The 19,944-nt window shown below is 39.2% G+C and overlaps 1 protein-coding gene across 3 annotated transcripts in view; it reads left to right on the plus strand.

The window, feature by feature from the left end:
* Positions 1–19,944, plus strand: part of CTNNA1 (catenin alpha 1) — a 183,873-nt gene that overhangs the window by 46,420 nt on the left and 117,509 nt on the right. For all 3 annotated transcript variants that reach the window (XM_045893278.3, XM_064595969.1, XM_045893287.3), the window contains exons 4-5: positions 11,977–12,143; positions 12,645–12,764. In XM_045893278.3, coding sequence (XP_045749234.1) covers positions 11,977–12,143; positions 12,645–12,764 — 287 coding nt within the window. The remainder of the gene's footprint in view (positions 1–11,976; positions 12,144–12,644; positions 12,765–19,944) is intronic.

The following is a 19,944-nucleotide window of genomic DNA, read 5'->3' on the forward strand; positions in this document are numbered from 1 at the left end:
GGGTCATGAGTTCAAGTCCCACATTGGGTGTAGAGATTACTAAAAGAATAAACTTTTTAAAAAAGTATGTATGTTCATTATAGAAAGTTTAAAACACACACACACACACAAACACACAAACAGCAGAAGATAATCTACAAACCTGCTGTACCACTTTGTGATGTACCACCTCTGTTAATATTTTTGTGTATGTTGACGTAATCTTGTCCCATCCCATTCTCATGTTATAAGCACATTGTGATTTCCATTTTCTTTTTTAAAATTATTTTCGTAAAGTTTGTTTGTTTGTTTATTTTTAAAGTAATCTCTACACCCAGCATGGGGCTCAGACTCACAACCCTGGGATCTAGAGTCACATGCTCTTCTGACTGAGCTAGCCAGGTGCCCCTGTGATTTCAGTTTTCATTGTGCAGTACGGATTGTTATATATCAGCTATTTAATTTTTTTTTTAAAGATTTCATTTATTTGAGAGAGAGAAAGTAAGACAGAGAGCAAACTCAGAGAGAGAGGTCAGAGGAGAAGCAGACTCCCTGCTGGGCAGGAAGCCCGATGTGGGACTCAATCCTGGGACTCCAGGATAGTGACCTGAGCTGAAGGCAGTCGCTTAACCGACTGAGCCATCCAGGCGCCCCTATATCAGCTATTTAAAGTAGAAATATAAAATTTTTTTCCATTAATAAAGGGACTGAAGTCAGCAGTTTATGTAATTTATAGAAGGTAAGCCATGCTTCTCTGCTGGGCTGGCAAAGTTCTTGTCTTTTTCTAGACAAGTAGAAAAGGTTCTGGCTGAGGAGCATATTAGACTTACCCTTAGTGTTATTTTAGGGAAGATACAACTTTGCTCCTTATCTGTTGGGTCTCTTGGAGGACTTTTGAAGGCTCTGGATGTTTATATACCTGGATTTCTGAGGACCTGAGACCCTTTGCTATGGCATTGTGGTTGGGAGCTGTTCTTGTAGTATGGCATGAGTTTTCTGGGATGTGAAGTTGTAAATGGGATAGGTGGAGGAGATAACCAGTTCCTAAAAACTGGAAGGAACCTCAGATTGGCTTAATTTCTTTTTTTTTTTTTTTTTAAATAGATGGAAAAACTAAGGTGCAATAAGGGGAACAAAATCACACTTTGTAGCCATTACCACAAAAGGACCAGTTTTTTCTACCATCTGCACTATGGAGCTTGAAGTGAGGGAGTGCCCCCCATGTATATGGCTTCATATTATAAATCAAAAGTTAATTTTCTTTTATCCTGTAGGAAACTTGCTAGCATGACTTTATTTCTAAAAATGTAAGAAACGGTGTGTGAGCAGTAATCATGTTCCGGATAGGTTAAGTAATTGGAGAAAGTAGATGGGAAAGTGGAAGGAACAGAGAAGTATTTGTTAAGCTCCGCATTCATTACCTCTGTTTTCAAAACAACCCAGTGTGCTGAGATGCGGTATTCTCCATTTTACAGAAGACTAAACAGGTAGACATAAAGCAACCCAAATTCACACAGGTGCCAAGTAGCAACGTTGGGATTCAAGCCCAGTTCCAGCCCTTGTTTGATCTATACCATATGGTATTCTGGGAGAATAGAGTGTATTCATTAACATCACTTTGTAACCTTCTGTATTTTAAAGGAGAGCAACATAACAGAGTATCTCATTTCCTACTCTCTAAAGAAGAAAAACCAATCCTTCTTTCTTTCTATTTTTTGTCTTTCTCTCTCCTACACCCTGCTGCCCCACACTGTTTACAAGCATATTCTTTCCCTGTAATTTTATAAAAAGTTGGGTTGCATTCAAGGGAGTTCACTTAAGTTATTTGAGGCTTCCGAAAGGCCTTGATCTTGTCCTGTTCTAATGTAGAATTGTGGGGCTTTTGGTTTATTTCCTTTACAATTGCCCTTTGTCCTTGTTTTGAACTTCTGAGTAACTTAACTTCTATCCCCAGCTTAGTTGGGGGAAAACATGAGGGAATGGGCATGTTGACAGTTCTGATTTCATGGCAGATAGAACAGTACTAGGGGTTCTCTTAAATTTCATCTCTTTCATATTGTAGTAAATACCTCCTACAGTGTGGAGTTGACTGGAGACAATTGGGACAAGGCCAGAGGACCCAGTTATATTTTCAGCCTTTACTGCTGACCGTGTGACTTTGGACAGATTGCCTGTCTGCTGCAGTTTTCTCAGTTTGCCTTGTTGTGTGCAGAAAGAGGGCTTTTGTTAACTCAAAAGTGTGCTCTGTTGGGGCGCCTGCGTGGCTCAGTGGGTTAAGTGTCTGCCTACAACTCAGGTCATAATCACAGGGTCCTGGGATCGAGTCCCGCGTCGGGCTCCCTGCTCATCTGGCAACCTGCTACTCCCTCTGCCTGCCACTCCTCCTGCTTGTGCTCTTTCTCTTTCTGTCAAATAAAAAAGCAAAAATCTTAAAAAAAAAAAAAAGTATGCTCTGTAAACTAATTAACAGTTATATTTTATTATTCTTAAAGAATTCTTGATTCTTTTTATTTTTTTTTTAAACTTACTAAATATTTCACATCAGTCTTAGTGTCATGTTCCTTTTAGAGAGATGACCATTCAGCAGAAGCCTGAGGACCTTGTTTTTAGCTAGTGGCTTATTTACATATTTGTTCATAGTTCTGTGAGTAGAGAAAATGTGAAGGTTTTATTCCACCATACAGTATATTTGTGATGTATTTTTTAATTACTAATACTGTTAGCTGTGAAGTTAAAGATTTGTCATTATGGCTTTGAGCTAAAAGAGATTAGGGTAGATGTATATGTACTTAATTTGCTTTCTTCTTTCCACTTATTTGTTGTCATTTTGCCTGATTTTAGTTTGGAATTATATGCTAGCTGTAGAAGGCTTGAGGCTATTGAAGAGGAACTTGTGTGGGAGTGAGAATTTAGAAGGAGGAGGTTTTGGTGAAAGAGATTAGAGTTGGTGAAAATTTGGGATTAATACAGTGAGGATAAGTGATTAAAATTATATTTAAAATTATCTACAAGATCTGTCCATTTGAATGTAACCTAATTATTAAAGAATTTTGATTCATTTTAGACAGACTGTAATTTTAAGAATCTACTTTAAGTTCATCCTGTTTGGCCTAATCTGGGCCTTTTCTTCCGCCTACAGTTTTATTTACCCCAGGTTAACTCTCTTTTTCATTTCCAGTAGCAGCTGATTCCGAGTTTATTCCACTCTCCCGCCAGCCTTCACTTCCTTTTCCACCCTGCTCAATTTTTAGGATAGCCTAACTTACTGCTTCTGAGCAAATGAGATTATCCAACAGTGCTGAGCTTCGTACTGCCTGGAAGCCGAACTCTTGCTACCTCTGCTTTCACTTATCATCTGAGGGTCCAAGAACCTCTTTTCCCCCCTTTCATGACTATGTGTGTTCTGTCTGTGATCCAGAATCTTCATTCTTCACTTATGTATCTTTCATGCCTTTTTGCCTTCCTTTCCTCCTTCATCTATCTATAATTCCAGTAGCAATAATAGATAGTATGGGAGTGCAGGCACTGTTATAAGCACTTTACTAAACATTTGTCTTTATCTCTGCAGCAACCCTAGGAAGTAGATACAGACAGTCCTCACTTTTGCAAGGTTCCAATATGTACATATTTCACTTACACAGTTGAGTTAAATAACACCAGTCATTCGGAATGCCTTGGTGGCTCATTCAGTTGGCATCCAACTCTTGATATTGGCTCAGGTCATGATCTATGAGGGGATCGCGAGATCGAGCCTCACATGGGGCTCTGCGCTCAGCGTGGAGTCTACTTGGGATTCTCTCTCCCTCTCCTTCTGCCCTTCCCCCTGCTTGTACTCTCTCTCTCTAAATAAATAAAATCTTTTTTTTTTAAAGATTTTATTTATTTATTTGAGAGAGAGAATGAGAGAGAGAGAGCATGAGAGGGGGGAGGGTCAGAGGGAGAAGCAGACTCCTTGCCGAGCAGGGAGCCCAATGCAGGACTCGATCCCGGGATTCCAGGATCATGACCTGAGCCAAAGGCAGTTGCTTAACCAACTGAGCCACCCAGGCACCCATAAATAAAATCTAAAAACAAACAAACAAACAAACAAAAAAAACACCAGTCCCCCACCAACATGGTTCCAATTTTAGTTACCATGGTAACTAAACTGTGAGTGAATACATTAACTGTGAGTGAATGCATGGAATATGGACTTGGTTGCTAGCTCTTAAGGGTACAAACCACTACATAAAAATGCGCATTATGATCACTGAGCAGTCATATCCCTTCTTTCAAGTTCTCTTAGTAATTGGTCACCGTGCAACTGTTTAGTTCGTTCTGTGTGTGGTTGTGTTGCCTCCTTATCTCCCAGTGATAAACCCAACATGAACCCTTTTACAAAAAGGGATCATTGAAAGAACAAATTTGCTAACAAATTGGAAGTGCAGCAAAGAAACAAAGTGATAAACCTGGAATTTAAATTTGAATAGAATGTAAATTAAGTTAAAGAAGAAATAGCTGACTAGATATGTTGACACCACTGCTGTTTAAAGAAGACTCTAGGGGTGCCTGAGTGGTGTAGTCCATTAAGTAGGCGATTCTTGGTTTCAGCTCAGGCCCTGATCTCAGGGTCGTGAGATTGAGCCCTGTGTGGGGCTCAGCACAGAGTCTGCTTGAGATTCTTTCCCTCTGCCCTCCTCCCCCACCCCCCACTTGCACACTCCCACACTCACACGTGCCCTCTCTCTTCCATATAAATAAATAGAAAAATCTAACAACAAAAAAGGGCGCCTGGGTGGCTCAGTCAGTTAAGCGGCTGCCTTTCGCTCAGGTCATGATCTCAGGGTCCTGGGATTGAGCCCTGTGTAGGACTCCCTGCTCAGTGGTGAGACTGCTTCTCCCTCTCTCAAATAAATAAATAAAATCTTAAAAAAAAGAAAAGAAAAGAAAATTACTTTTGAGTAGCTCTCTTACAAAGAAAAAACTAATTTTCATCGTTCATAATGTTTTAAGTTACAATGTATTAAATAAATATTAATTGTACTATTTTTTTTTTCATTTCCCTGGACATTTATGATTAGTAGTAAAGGAGCTTTTAACATTTTGTCAAAAAATGTTTAAGGTCACAGGATAATCATGATTTTCCCATTGATTTAAGATTATTTTGCAGCGTTACAGCTTGCATGGTTATTTTTATGGACTCTACTACTGTGCAAAGTGGGGATCACCTGTATTATCTCTGTTTTATAGTTGTGGAAAGTGAGACCTGTTTAGTGGTGAAGCTACAGTTTCTGTCTGTGTGACTAACAATCGTATTCTTTCCCATTACACTGCTACCCATCTACACACACACACACACACACACACAATTTCTTTAATAGGACCTTGAGTGAGTGCCTGGGTGACTCAGTTGGTTAAGCGACTGCCTTCGGCTCAGGTCATGATCCTGGAGTCCCGGGATCGAGTCCCGCATCGGGCTCTCTGCTCGGCAGGGAGTCTGCCTCTCCCTCTGACCCTCCTCCCTCTCATGCTCTCTGTCTCTCATTCTCTCTCTTGAAAATAAATAAAATGTTAAAAAAAAAAAAACAAAAAAAACCCGACCTTGACAATTCTCTTCCTGGTTGCAGACCAGATTTTTTTTTTTTTTTTTTTTTTTAAGATTTTATTTATTTGACAGAGACAGCGAGAGAGGGAACACAAGCAGGGGGAGTGGGAGAGGGAGAAGCAGGCTCTCCACCGAGGATGGAGCCTGATGTGGGGCTCGATCCCAGGACCCTGGGATCATGACCCGAGCTGAAGGCAGACGCCTGATGACCGAACCACCCAGGCGCCCCAATTTTTTTTTTTTTTTTTAAAGATTTTATTTATTTATTTGACAGAGAGCGAGACAGGGAACACAAGCAGGGGGAGTGGGAGAGGGAGAAGGAAGCTTCCCGCCCAGCAGGGAGCCCGATGTGGGGCTGGATCCCAGGACTCTGGGAACGTGACCTGAGCCGAAGGCAGACGCTTCACGACTGAGCCACCCAGGCGCCCCTGCAGACCAGATTCTTGAAAGAGCACTCTTGTTCTGTTACCCTTGAAATCTGCGTTTTGCACCTCCTACAAAGTTGCTCCTCCTCATTCCCTCCTTGACAGATGTACTGGCTTCCTTGGCTTTCCAGGATCATTTTAATGTATATCTGTCCTAGGTCCTTTGAGTTGGTGTTCCCTCTGCTTGGAATGATTTCTTAAGATAGCCACATTGTTCCTTTGCTTCCTTTTTTAAGACTCTCCTCAAGTGGTGCCTTTTCAGTGAGGCCTGCCTTGATGCCCCTATTGTAAATCATGTATTATATCCCCACTCTCCTTGTCCTTTTTTCCCTCTCACAAGTACTTTTGGTTCACCAACTATATAATTGACTTGATTATGTTTATCATCTTCCCCTCCCATTAGAATGTAAGCTCTCTGCAGGCAAGGTTTTTTTGTCTGGTTAATTAATTTATTATTTTTTAAAAGATTTTATTTTATTTATTTTAGAGAGAGAAAGATAGTGTGTGTGCACAGGGGAGAGGAGCAGAAGGAGAGGGACAAGCAGACTCCACTTTGAGCACAGAGCTCAATGTGGGGCTTGATGCAGGACTCAGTCTCAGAACCCTGTGATCATGACCTGAGCCCAAATCAAGAGTCAGACACTCAACTCACTGAGCCACCCAGGAGCCCCTGGTTAGTTAATTTCTATCCTAAGTGGTTAGAAAGGTGCCTGGCTCCTAGAAGGTGTTCAGTAAACATTTGTTACAAGAAGGCATTAATTAATGCTCTTAAAGGTGGTTGTTGAACAAATGGATGCTCTTGAAACACGATGAAGACCCATTTCTCTGTCTTCTCATCTAGTTTTACTTAATAATAATAATTCTGCCAATCCTGTATTGTTTCCTAGTGCAAGGTAACAAATGAGACATTTTAGATAGCTTATCTTAGTTGTCCCTCACAGCAAAGTATTGTCTATACTTTGGAGAAGAGAAAACAGGCAGTGCAGTCCAGTCACAAAGCTGATCAGTGAGAAAGCCAAAACATAGGCTTATCTCCAACTTCAAGGCCTGTGCTCCCTTTCAGGTCACTGCATTTGATATTCTTTATCTCTTTATTTATTGAGCCATAATTCACATTCCGTAATATTCACTCTTTTAAAGTGTACAGTTCATTGGTTTTAGTATATTTACAAGGTTGTGCAGCCATTACCACTGTATAATTCCAGAACATTTTCTTTTCTTTTTTTTTTTTTTTTTTAAAGATTTTATTTATTTATTCATGAGAGACAGAGAGACAGAGGCAGAGGGAGAAGCAGGCTCCCCGTGGAACAGGGAGCCCGATGCGGGACTCAATCCCAGGACCCTGGGATCATGACCTGAGCCGAAGGCAGACGCTTAACCGACTGAGCCACCCAGGCGTCCCAATTCCAGAACATTTTCATTACTCCAGAAAGAAACCCCATACCTATTAACAGTTAGTCCTCACTCTTTCTTTCTGCCCCACCTGCTGGCAACCACTAATCTGGCTTTTGTCTCTGGATTTACTTATTGTGGACATTACACATTAAATGGAATAATACAATATGTGGCCTTTTGTGGGGCTTCTTTCACATAGTGTATACTTAGAAGATTCATTCATGTAGCATGTATCAGTACTTCATTCCTTTTTATGGTTAAATATCTCATTGTACGGATGTATCACATCTTCTTTCTTTCTTTTTTAAAGATTTTATTTATTTATTTATTTGACAGAGTGAGAGAGCACAAGCAGGGGGAACAGTAGAGGGAGAGGGAGAAGCAGGCTCCCCGCCAAGCAGGGAGCCCGATGTGGGGCTCGATCCCAGGACCCTGAGATCATGACCCGAGCTGAAGGCAGACACCCAACCATCTGAGCCACCCAGGCGCCCCCACATCTTCTTTCTTTTTTTAAAGATTTTATTTATTTGAGAGAGAAAATGAGTGGGCGCTGGAGGGAGAGGGAGAAGCAGGCTCCCCACTGAGCACGGAGCCCAATGTGGGGCTGGATCCCAGGACCCTGAGATCATGACTCAAGCTGAAGGCAGATGCTTAACGACTGAGCCACCCAGGCACCCCAGTCTTTTCACTTTCTTGATAGTGTCTTTTGAAGCGCAAAAATTTCAAATTTTGATGATGCCACCCAGGTGCGTCATCAAATCTTTTATCTTTTTTCTTCTATTATTTGTCCTTCTGGTGTCGTAGCTTAGAAACCATTGCCCAGTCAGAGGTCATAAAGAGTTATGTTAATGTTTTCCTCTAAGTGTCAATAATTGTAGTTCTTGGATTTAGGTTTAGATCTGTTCTGAAAGTGTATGATGTGAAGTAGAGGTCCAAGTTCATTCTTTTGCATGTGAATATCCATTGTCCCAGTACTATTTGTTTGAAAGACAATTTTTTCCCCATTGAATGGTCTTGGCAGCTTTGTTGAAAATTGACTATATTTCTAGATTCTTGATTCTTGTTTTTTTTTTTTAAAGATTTTATTTATTTATTTGAGACAGAGAGAATGAGAGGGAAGAGGGCAGAGGGAGAAGCAGACCCCCCGCTGAGCAGGGAGCCCGAGGCGGGACTCGATCCCGGGACTCCAGGATCATGACCTGAGCCGAAGGCAGTCGCTTAACCAACTGAGCCACCCAGGCACCCTCTAGATTCTTGATTCTTTTCTGTTGATCTGTATGTATGCATTTGATTTGTTTCTCTTGTCCAGTAGTCTTTGTCCCCTACTTCTAATTCCACAGTCTTGGGCCACTTTTTTTTTTTTTTTTTTTTAAATCTTCATGCAGTGCTCTTGCCCTTTTCTCCATTTTACTACAACCCTAGCTTGAAACCTTTAAGTCACCTTTGGTGCTTTCTTTTTCCTCACTCTTTATAATCAAAGGTTGTTATATCATTTGACCCCTGTCTTTATAATCTATTACTATTCTTTCCTGGGCTCTCACTGTGGCTTTCTGACTCATCTGTGTGGTCAGGTTTTATTTTATTTTATTTTAGTTTAATTTTTAAAATTATTTTAACTTTTTGTTTTTATTTTTAATTTAAATTTAATTTTTATTTTTAAAAAATTTTATTTATTTATCCGAGAGAGAGAAAGAGAGAGAGATCATGAGCAGGGGAGAGGAGTAGAGGGAGAAGCAGACTCCCCACTGAGCAAGGAGCCCAATGTTGGACTTGATCCCAGGACCCTGGGATCATGACCTGAGCTGAAGCAGATGCTAAACCAATTGAGCCACACAGGCGCCTGGTCAGGTTTATTTTATGTGCTTTTGTTGGGTTAATCCTATGTATGTATGACTTTGACTTCCTTCTTTGGCTCAGGAATTTTTTGTACTCTGTCCATGGCTTTTCCATCCCCATCTTCTGCTCTTTCTATACTCGTCCTTCAGTTCCCAGTTAGACTGGAGGACTCTGCCTCCAAATATGCCTTCTTCTTGTGTATCTCAACTTGATTAGTGGTTCTAACAGCATAAACATTGGCATTACAAATCCTGGCTCTCCCATTTACTATCAGGTAACTATGATTAAGTTAGTTAACCTTTCTAAGCTTTAGTTGTCTCATTTGTAAAGAAGGGCCAATACCACCTGTTTTCTAGGTGATTTATAGGATTAAATAAAATATGTAGAGTGCCGTAGAGTGGGCATTTAATAAATGTTGGATATTATTATGTTGCTGTTCTTCTGCTTGAGATGCTAACTCCCTTAATTCTAATGCCAAAAATTCGTCCTGTCCTTTTAGAGTAGAGTCCCTTTCAGAGTACCATGTTTCCCATAAAATTGTTGCTGGCATTTCACTTCTGATTCAGACTGGTTGTTAGTGCTTTCTCCTTTGAAACTCTGTGTACTTTTGTGTCTTTCGTATAGCCTGTGTGTTAAAATGCCACATAATTTCTGTGTGATCACATTCTTCTTTTTCTGGATTATAAACCACTTGAAAGCAGAGATAGTCTTGTTAAGCTTTGTATCCCTAGCAGGGGATTGGTTTTAGTGTGTAGTAAGCTCTCAATACATAGGTGAAATTCTTTTTGTTGTATAAGACCAATATCTCTTATTTAATATTAATATTGTTTAAGGTACATATCTTTTTCTACAAGGCTTTTGAGACAACTTCTTTATGAGTAAATAGCTTTCCTACCATCTTCCCATAGCATTTAATTCTGATCGCATTGTAATAGTCCCTGATTTGTGAGCCTTTTGAATCCAGGCTCTTTGTCTTAATCCGCCTTTAATTGTTTGCTTGTCTGTCTCCCCTCCCCTCCTTAGACTTCCATGAGGACATGGGCTGTACCTAAATCAGACTTTGATATATAGTGGGTGCTCAAATATTTGTTGAATAAATAGATGAATGAATGAGCTCATTTAAGTATCATGATAACATATTTTTAATGTTATGTATCCATATAATCATTGCCATATATCTTTTATCTTTCTATGTCTGTGCCTTAGGTCTAGGAAAAATTTTTAACTATGAAATTCTTCATTGTGAGTTATATCTGACCTTATATAGGCAGAGCTTGTCTTTACTCTTAATACTGTATGGTGCTTCTGAGCCCAACTACTATATGAATCTGAGACTGAATTTAACTTTTTTCCCCCTAAGCTCATATGCTGTAGCTAAATTTGATAGGAGAAATTTGGTAGGACTCTTCAGAAGTCACTAGGCTTCTTGAGAGTGTACTTTTTATATTAGTGGAAGAGCTTGAGTGAATGGCCTTTTAGGCTTTAATCTGGAATGGACATATTCAGCCAAGGGAGGGAGTAATTGCTTTTCCAGGAATCCAAAGATAGTCACCATATAGGTACTGTCCATATAACTGGTAGAACAGACATAGTCCTGGCCCTCCATTTCTTAAGCTATAAGAGAAGAGGGGAGTAGTCACTTGAAATGATAATTAATAGAAATGAATGTTATTTTACAAGTTTCTAAGAAACGTTATAAAGAAATTCTTAGTATTTTTGAATTTAAGATCGTATAATATAACCTCAGATATTCCTAATAACTATACTAAATGTATATGTTTTTAGTGTAATTTTTAAAATTATGGATATAATACCTGTTACAGAAAATGTTTTTATTAGTACAGAATAATGTAGAGTCAGATTATAACCTAGTATAACTGTTACTTGCCTTTGCATTCCTGTCATTTTTCTCTTTTTTTAAAACACCTTACATATATTTATCATTTTGTTTATGCTTATGGTTTCATCATAAACGTTAACATTTTTTCATATATATGTTAATATTGGCATAATAGTCAATTGTAGGATATAACATAATTTACTTAACCAGATGCTTATTGTTGAGCATTTGAGCTGTTGTCATTGTTTTACTGTGAGGGAAGTGAATGAGGCATTGACTCAAGTTTGTCTTCATATGCCAGTAAGTCTCTCTTGAGGTGGTTAATGAAGTGTGGAGGTTCTTCATGATGGTTACTGTATTTCTGTATCATTCTGTGGATGTGAGGGTAGATCACATTAGATCCATTTTTTCCCCCACTGAAATCCACCCCCCCTTCAATATGTGTAATGCTCCTTTTGGGAAAAGGGTGTCTTTTTTAAGATTTTATTTACTTGAGAGAGCATATGTGGGGAGGAGCAGAGGGAGAGGGAGCAGGAGAAACAGGCTCCCCACTGAGCGGGGAGTCCCAAGTGGTGCCTGATCCCAGGACCCTGAGATCATGACCTGAGCCGAAGGCAGAGGCTCAACCCACTGAGCCACCCAGGCACCCCCTGGAAAGAAGTGTTTTTAAGACTCTTTATATATATATAGCACCAAATCACTTTCCAGATACTGTGTTTTCACCAGCAATATAGGAGGGTGCTTTTCTTAGTGACTGCTGTAAAACAAAAGAAAACAGAAAATAAAAATGAGAGCCCTTAAATTCAGTTCTGTGCATGAGCTGTACAAGGTTTGCATTATTATTACTATTTTTTTTAAACACAGACCAGTTATTTGGTTCATTCCTGATGAGTTGGTTTTTTCATGCTATAAAACAGGTGATTTGATGAAGACTGCTGCAGGAGAGTTTGCAGATGATCCCTGCTCCTCTGTGAAGCGTGGCAACATGGTTCGGGCAGCTCGAGCTTTGCTCTCCGCTGTTACCCGGCTGCTTATTTTGGCTGACATGGCAGATGTCTACAAATTACTTGTTCAGCTGAAAGTTGTAAGTACAGGCCTGTGTCTGTAATTTGTTCTTTCCATCACAGTGAGGCTGCTGCTGGCCACAGTTAATTCAGCATTCCTTAGAGTTTGTTTTGGTTTTGAACTTGGTTACCTAAGTGGACCAGGAATGTTTTCTTTAGTTTCCATTTTCTGCTCTTGGCTCAGTGTACCTCAGACTGGCTGTGCTATGAGCCTGTGTAGTCTTGATTTTAATAAAGGTACTGTGTTGACTCCTTCCCTCTGCAGGAGTGATGAAGCATTTCCTTATTCCAGAGTTCCAGAGTTGAGAAACCAAGATGTGTTCAATTCTATCATTTTAGATAGCAGTCAGGATAATGCACCTATGTAGTAGGTGCTCAAATATTTGAGGGCCACGTAAACTGAAGAAAAAGTTTAGATTGCTATCTGAGTAGCTGTTAAAAGGAATAAAGTAGTATAGCTCTTTTTTACAAACAGATTTGCTTTGTTTAGAATTTTTCTTATTTAGGGGTATGTTTTATAGGTGGAAGAAGGTATCTTGAAACTGAGAAATGCTGGCACTGAACAAGACTTAGGAATACAGTATAAAGCCCTAAAACCTGAAGTGGATAAGCTGAACATTATGGCAGCCAAAAGACAACAGGTACAGTCATGATTTGGGGATATATTAAAGTTGTTTATATTACTATCTAATGCGAAAAATCGATTTTACTTAAGTTTTCTGAAGGTACCAGTACCTCCCTCTGCCAATATAGTTCCACTAAAACATTTAACTTATGAAGTATCCTTTTAGTATTGTATTGTTAATAAAGCTGTAATTAAGTTGCATTCGTGTTGTGCTTCTGTTTTAATTTTCATGAAAATTTTACTTTAAATAGCTTGGCAATTGCAGTAGTGTCTAGAGAGGTGAGAAGGTCTTTGTTATGTGCCTTGAAGGATTAACTTGAGTTGGTGGTAGAGTTTAATTCAGATTTTTAAAAACCTTAAACCAGTTGAAAATTATTGGAATTACTTAATTTTTAAGATAATGATTTCCAGTTACAATTTTTCCTTTTGCTGCAATAGCTTTGTTTTCCCTAATATAATAAATATACTTGTCCAGGGCTGTCCAGTGATGGAAATGTGTTATATCTATGCCAATACTGTAGCCATTTAGCCCACATGTGCCCATGAGCACTTGAGTGACTAGCATGACTGAGAAAGTGAATTTTTTTTATTCTTATGTTAATCCCCATACATTACATCATTAGTTTTAGATGAAGTGTTCCATGATTCATTGTTTGTGCACAACACCCAGTGCTCCATGCAGAATGTGCCCTCCTCAATACCCACCACCAGGCTAACCCATCCTCCCACCCCCCGAGAAAGTGAATTTTTAATTTTATTTACTTTTAATTGAACTGGCCAGTACAGCTCTAGACACTCGGATTTTTATTGTTTAAGGCAGCATGGTAATCTAACAGCTGGGCCTGCCATGGTCTTTGGCAAAGGAGAACTATAACAAGGTGCTAGTTTCATTTTCATAAGTGAAGAATTATTTAATCTAAATATCTTCCTTTAATTTAAGACTAATTTCTACCTTCTGAGATGCAGTATGACATACTGGGTTAAAATCACAGCATAGGCTTTGGAGTCAGGCTATGTAGGTTCAAATCCCGATTCCAACATTTACATGAATCCAGCAGGTTATTCAAGCTTTCTGGTCCTCCGTGTACTTACCTGTAAACGGTTATGACAGTTGTCATACTACCAGGATTGTGGTACAGATTAAATTCATTAGTACATATTAAAACACTTTGAACAGTGTCTTGACTCATAATAAGCGTTCAATAAATGTTAACTTCATTTTACTATTATTATGACAATGGTTGTATTTTTGATATTTAAATTTTTTTCATGAAATCATGGCATTGTACATTTGAACATTCTGATTAGGCAGAGTAAACATTTGGTAATCCTAAAAAAAAATTACTGGAATTACTTGATTATCAGAAACTAACCCCCTTCTTCCCTCACATTTGGCCACTGTTTAAGTATTCCTTAGTAGTTTCCATAGTGTTACAAATTTGTGTTGTGTGGCATGTGGATCATTGTTCTTATTTTTCCAGGCTTTGCTAGCCCTTTGGAATTTTGGCACTTAGGGTGCTTTGAATGTGGTATGTGATGGAGGGGAGATGCACATGTCACCATCCAGTTTCTTAAAACTTCCATAGTTCTGATCATGCTTGTGGCTTTTTCAAAGCAAAGCCCTGAAAAGATAATTCTTATTCTTGTTTGCTGATTCCTGTATCAGTTAGGATATTTCATGCTACAGTTACCAGAAAAGCCAGCTCCAAAACTGCTTGAACAGTGGGGTATTTATCTTCTCACTAATTAGAAGTCCGAAATTAGGTGTGATTTTGAGGTGGTTAAGATGAAAGGTTTTGCGGTATCATTAAGGATCCAGGTTTTTGACATTTTCCAGCATTGCTGTGTTCAGTGTGCCCGGCACTGGATGGCTATAGGAGCTTTAGGCATGATACTTGTACACATCCCTGTGTCCAACAAGAAAAAAAGAACTGTTTCTTCCATATGTCTTTTTTATAAGCAAATGATCTAGAAGCCCCTAACAGATTTGCCCTAAATCTGAATTGTGTAACATACCCATTCTTCACTAATCATTAGTGAGAGGAAAGCGGTTGTATGTCTGACTCAGAGTCATGAAGATCTCCCTTCTACTGAGATTAGGGGAGGTATCCTTCTTGAGGACAGGGACACCCAACAAGAGCTCTGCTTGAGGAAAATGGAGTCAGGATAGTAAATGTCCAATATAGGCTATCCTCAGCTTTGGAGTCTTCTTAGTAACTTTCATTTGGTTATATTATAACAGTATAAAAACTACCCCACAGGATTGAGAAGATTAAATTAAATAATGTATGTAAAGTATTTAATAAGGTTATTGACCATATTTCAAGCTTAGGTTGTGATCACACTGGATCTGCACATATGAGATCCTGGTTTTACATTTCCATTACTTAATGTTACACCTGATAATATAGCTAGGTTTGATGTGTTGCCTAAGTTACTTAGTTCTTGTAGGCTCAGTGTATTTTTATCACTTATCCCTGTGTTGGCTTATGTCTCCATCATATAAATCACAAGTTTTTCTTTTTGCTGGGCCTAATCATTTCTAAGAACTTGTTTAATAGTATGATAATTCTGTAAATATGGCACAGTGGCCCAGTTATGTTCACAGTTTATTTTGCTTAATGTTTTTTATCTAAATTCTCATTTGAATACGTGAAATAAATGTTAGTTATACTTAAAAATTGTTTGGTGAATAGTCTCATTGTCTTAAAGCCTAGTCTGATCTTGTTTATGAAGACTTACACTTTGAGGAAAGTAAGGACGTTTAGACTGCCACTATATTGGCTATCTTTGCAAAATGGTAGAGTAAGTAAATTGATGATGTTCTTGAGATAGAACACAATGATAGACCAGACTTTTGTATGCTATTGGAAAAACTTACTCAAAAGTAATACTGCCTGACTTTTTAATTCTGTGTGCCATGAATATATGAAGAGTTCCTTGAACATACACTAAAAAACACTGATACACTAAAAAACAAACAAAAACCAGTAAATTTCAGATATTTCTGAAATAAGATGTAATTAAAATCTCGAGGTTATTACTTGGTGGACGGTCTTATATTTGCCCCTCCATATCTCATTTTCACCGTTGTTCATCTTGTTCTCTGCCCCAGGAACCTGACCTGTCTGGACTGCATCCAGGGCTCCTTTGCCCTCTAGGTCCTGGTTGGGTTTGGCCAGTGGGGGAGCATCAGTAGGAGATCAGAGGAGATAGAAGGGTCAGGCTGGGGATTTATTCCCCTACCTCCCACCCTGCTTATTGGTCTGGGTGGATAAAAGTCATAGCCCCTGTCGGGTGGTATACTCCACACACCTTGCTCCCTGGTTTCTGGTAACAGCTGCCTCTTTGTCTCTTCAGGCCTAAGTGCTGTATCAGTCTTGTGGTTTCCCTGTACTTTCCCCACACCTTTTTAGCACAGTCCCTGAACCATGTTTGAGTTACTCAGTTTGATTTTGTTTTCTGCTGGTGTCTTGATTGATGCATGGTCCCATTTTAAAGTTTGTCTTGCGTTTGTAGTATGTCCTGGTCATTTATAGTGTTCCTTGGGCCTAATTCTTAAACCTTTAGCCTTAGCCTTCTGCAGTAGAATCTACTGAGTAGGCTAGCTGTGGGCGCCTTTGTGCCTCCTGATCATAAAGTAGTCTTTTGTAGGACGTAGGTCTTGGTGTGTATTCCTATAAACTAGTGCTTTCCTTGGGAATTAAACTGCTACTCATTTTATCCTAAGGTCCCAGCCTGGTGGAAACTTGATTCTGCCTTTTGGAATTGCCCATTGGTCTCCTTCAGTAACTGGTAACATTTTTTTTCACAGTGTGTGTTTTCTGGCAGAATTCCTATACTGTTGTATGTTTAGCGCCCTAGATTGTTTTCACCTTTAACTTTTTCTTCCTTCCTCAGGCATGGTATGTAATAATTTACCTTCTCATTGAGCCTCTTATCTTTGCAGACAGCCCGTAGTCCAGAAAAGGGGTATTTCCTCAAGAGCAGTGTTTGGGTGTGATGTATATACTGGCTTCTTTAGCCTCCCTTGATCATTTAAGCAGCAACCACCCATTGAGGAAATGCTAAAACTCATAAGGTCTGCAGGCTCTTTGAAATTTATCTGTTTCTCTTTAAGGTTTTTCTGGGGCATGGTGTGGTGGTGGGAGTGGTGAGGATGTTGCCGAAAATAATAATGAATGACTCTAAAAAGGTATTTTCTATGTGCTAAACTGTTATAAACCTTTTGTGAATACAGACTCATTTAATCTTCACAAAATAGTATAAGGTAGGTACTATAATTGATCAGATACTCATTTTTATAGATGAAAGAACTGTAGCACAGGGAGATTAAATAATTTGCTGAGGTCATTCATCTAGTCAGGTGGAGCCAGTTTTAAACCCGGGCCCCAGGGGCAGAGATTTTCTCTGTTTCTCCTCCTATAAGGAGGACTGGCTGTGTCTCCTGTGGTCAACTCTGTCTCTTCAATTTGCTAGAGGTGGAATACTTCGATGTTTACATTCCACCCACCCGGGTACATAGAGCTTGTTGAGATATTTGCTAAAAATGTAGTGAACTCTGACTTTCACGATTTCTTTTTTATTTTTTATTTAAAGATTTATTTGTCAGAAAGAGAGATCACATAAGCAGGGGAAGTGGCAGGCAGAGGGAGAAGCAGGCTCCCCCCTCAGCAGGGAGCCCCATGTGGGACTCGATCCCAGGACCCAGGGATCATGACCTGAGCTGAAGGCAGATGTTTAACCGACTGAGCCACCCAGGCGTCCCTTATGATTTCGTTTTCTGAAAACCTGAACACTGTGGTAATGGATAGTAATGTGTTTTAAGTGTAAATAATCAGGACTGGCTGGGTTTGCCTACGGACCAATTTTTTTTTTAAAGATTTATTTAAGGATGCCTGGGTGGCTCAGTCATGAAGCGTCTGCCTTCGGCTCAGGTCATGATCCCAGGGTACTTGGGATCGAGTCCTGCATCAGGCTCCCTGCTCTGCGGAAAGCCTGCTTCTCCCCTTCCCACTCCCCCTGCTTGTGTTCCCTCTCTTGCTGTGTCTCTCTGTCTTTAAAAAAAAAAAAAAAAAAAAGATTTACTTATTTTTTTGAGAGAGAGAGAGCTTGAGCATGAGCAGGAGGGTCAGAGCGAGAGGGAGAGAGAATCTCAGGCAGACTCCATGCTGAGCATGGAGCCTGACACAGGGCTTGATCTCACTACCCCGAGATCATGACCTGAGCTGAAACCAAGAGTCAGTTGCTCAATTGACTGTGCCACCCAGGTGCCCCTGGACCTTTTCTTTAAGTATATTTGTTTGAATACAAGAGAAGATATTTGATCACATGGCTACGATTTTATATTGTTAAGGAAATGAGAGGAAACTTTTACTTGACTTTCTACCTCTTGGGTAGAGAAAGTGATGTAGATTACTTAGAACTTAGCTTTTATTTCTTGGTCCCTGCATGTGATGGTTAGTTCAAATTATGTGGAAAGCAGTCACTTCTTTTTCATGTTTTCTGTTCGTTCCTGAGTCTGCTTAAAACACAATTGGATTGATACAGTTTGGGAATCATGAAGGCTAAGGTGGATTAAGGGACTCTAGTTTCATAAGTAATCTATTAAATTCCTCAATAGCTCATGTTTTCACCAATCCAGATTACTTATCACCACTACATATTTGTAAAATAATACTTATGATTATTATTCTTCTGATAGTAAATCAAGTGTTGCCTTGTGATAGTGCCCATTTTCTTATCTTTATTTAACAAAATCTAGTTTATTTATGTTATGGCAGACATAGTTCTTAAGAGAGAAAGCAGAACACTTTAGCAGTTAGGACATATGATGATATTTAGTTGTCATTTTCATCGTAGATTGAAATACAGACCCCATACTTGGTAAGTAGGAGTCTATCAGACATAAATTTTGGTGAGGGCAAGACATGTAGAAAATGCACACACAACATTTACACCAGCTGCTTAAGCATAATGGGTAGCCTTTGCCCCTTGTCACAGCTTGAGTCTTGAGATGATCATCAATTCTCTAAATCCATGGGGTCCTGTTTCTAGTGTAGTCTTTAGAAAGGTAAAAGTTCTCATACCAAGCCAGGCAGTGACTTTAGGAAAGTCAAGTGTTGAATAGTAATTGTGGCACCTATTAGCTTTAGGTGACCAGAAGTTTCTTTGGTAACCTTTGTAAGAGATTATACTGATTTAGGTTATAGATACTTAGGGAAGAATTCTAAAGCTAATTGCGAAGCATTTTATAAAACAGAGGACCATGTAAGTACTTAGAGACAAATGCCTCCCTAGAAGACTTTAAGTCCCTGAGGTGGTGGTGGAGGGCAAGACATTTAGAAAATGCCACACAAAACATACGAACCATCTGTTTAAACATAATGATTAGCCTTAGCCCCCTGTCATAGCTTGGGCCTGGAAATGATCACTGATTCTCTAAATCCACAGGGTCCTGTTTCTGAATATTTAGCCTAATGTACTGTGCTACAGGGCATTTGGAGTGCTGTGAGCTATTACTTGCAAATTCAGATTCCAAATGAGAAAAGAATTCTAGGAGGAAAAGTAAGCTGTCATATTATACAAGGTTTGAATGAAGATGCAAACCTAAAATACGTAGCGAGATGAAGTACCTGAAAAAAAGAAGCCAGTTAGGTGTCTCTGATGCTTAATTAGGAATTCATCTAAAAAGATAAGCCATTAAATGGCTAAGTCAGACTTCAAATTGGGTTATTGACTTTGGCCTTTCTTAGTTAATTTTTCTCTTACTGTTTACACATGTGATATTCTTTTTTAAGACGTTTAAATTTGTACTGTAGGGTTTAGTTGGCGCAATTAACGTTGAAATTCTATGTTCACACATAGAGCAGATCTGTTGGTCAGTTAGGGTTATCACTTCTGTTTCTCTTTTGTGGTGGTAATCTATATTTACTAAAGATATGTGTCCCCCCACCCCCACCCCCAGCACTTTCAGTAACAGTGGGATACCAGAAATATCCTCTTCCCTTGGTATCACTTATTTGACACTTAGTGCATCCATTCAGCCTACCAAGTAGATGTCAGTATTGGAAATCATGCCAGGAACCTCAATTTTTTTTTTTAATCTGTGGATTATAATTACAGGTAGAGAAAATTGAGAAAGGACAGTTTCACTTAAGACCACATGTATATAGAGTATTACAACGAAATAAAAA

This window comes from Mirounga angustirostris, unplaced genomic scaffold, assembly GCF_029215605.1.
Source record: "Mirounga angustirostris isolate CCGP_5_RB_7025 unplaced genomic scaffold, mMirAng1.0.hap1 SCAF_7, whole genome shotgun sequence".
NCBI lineage: Eukaryota > Metazoa > Chordata > Mammalia > Carnivora > Phocidae > Mirounga > Mirounga angustirostris.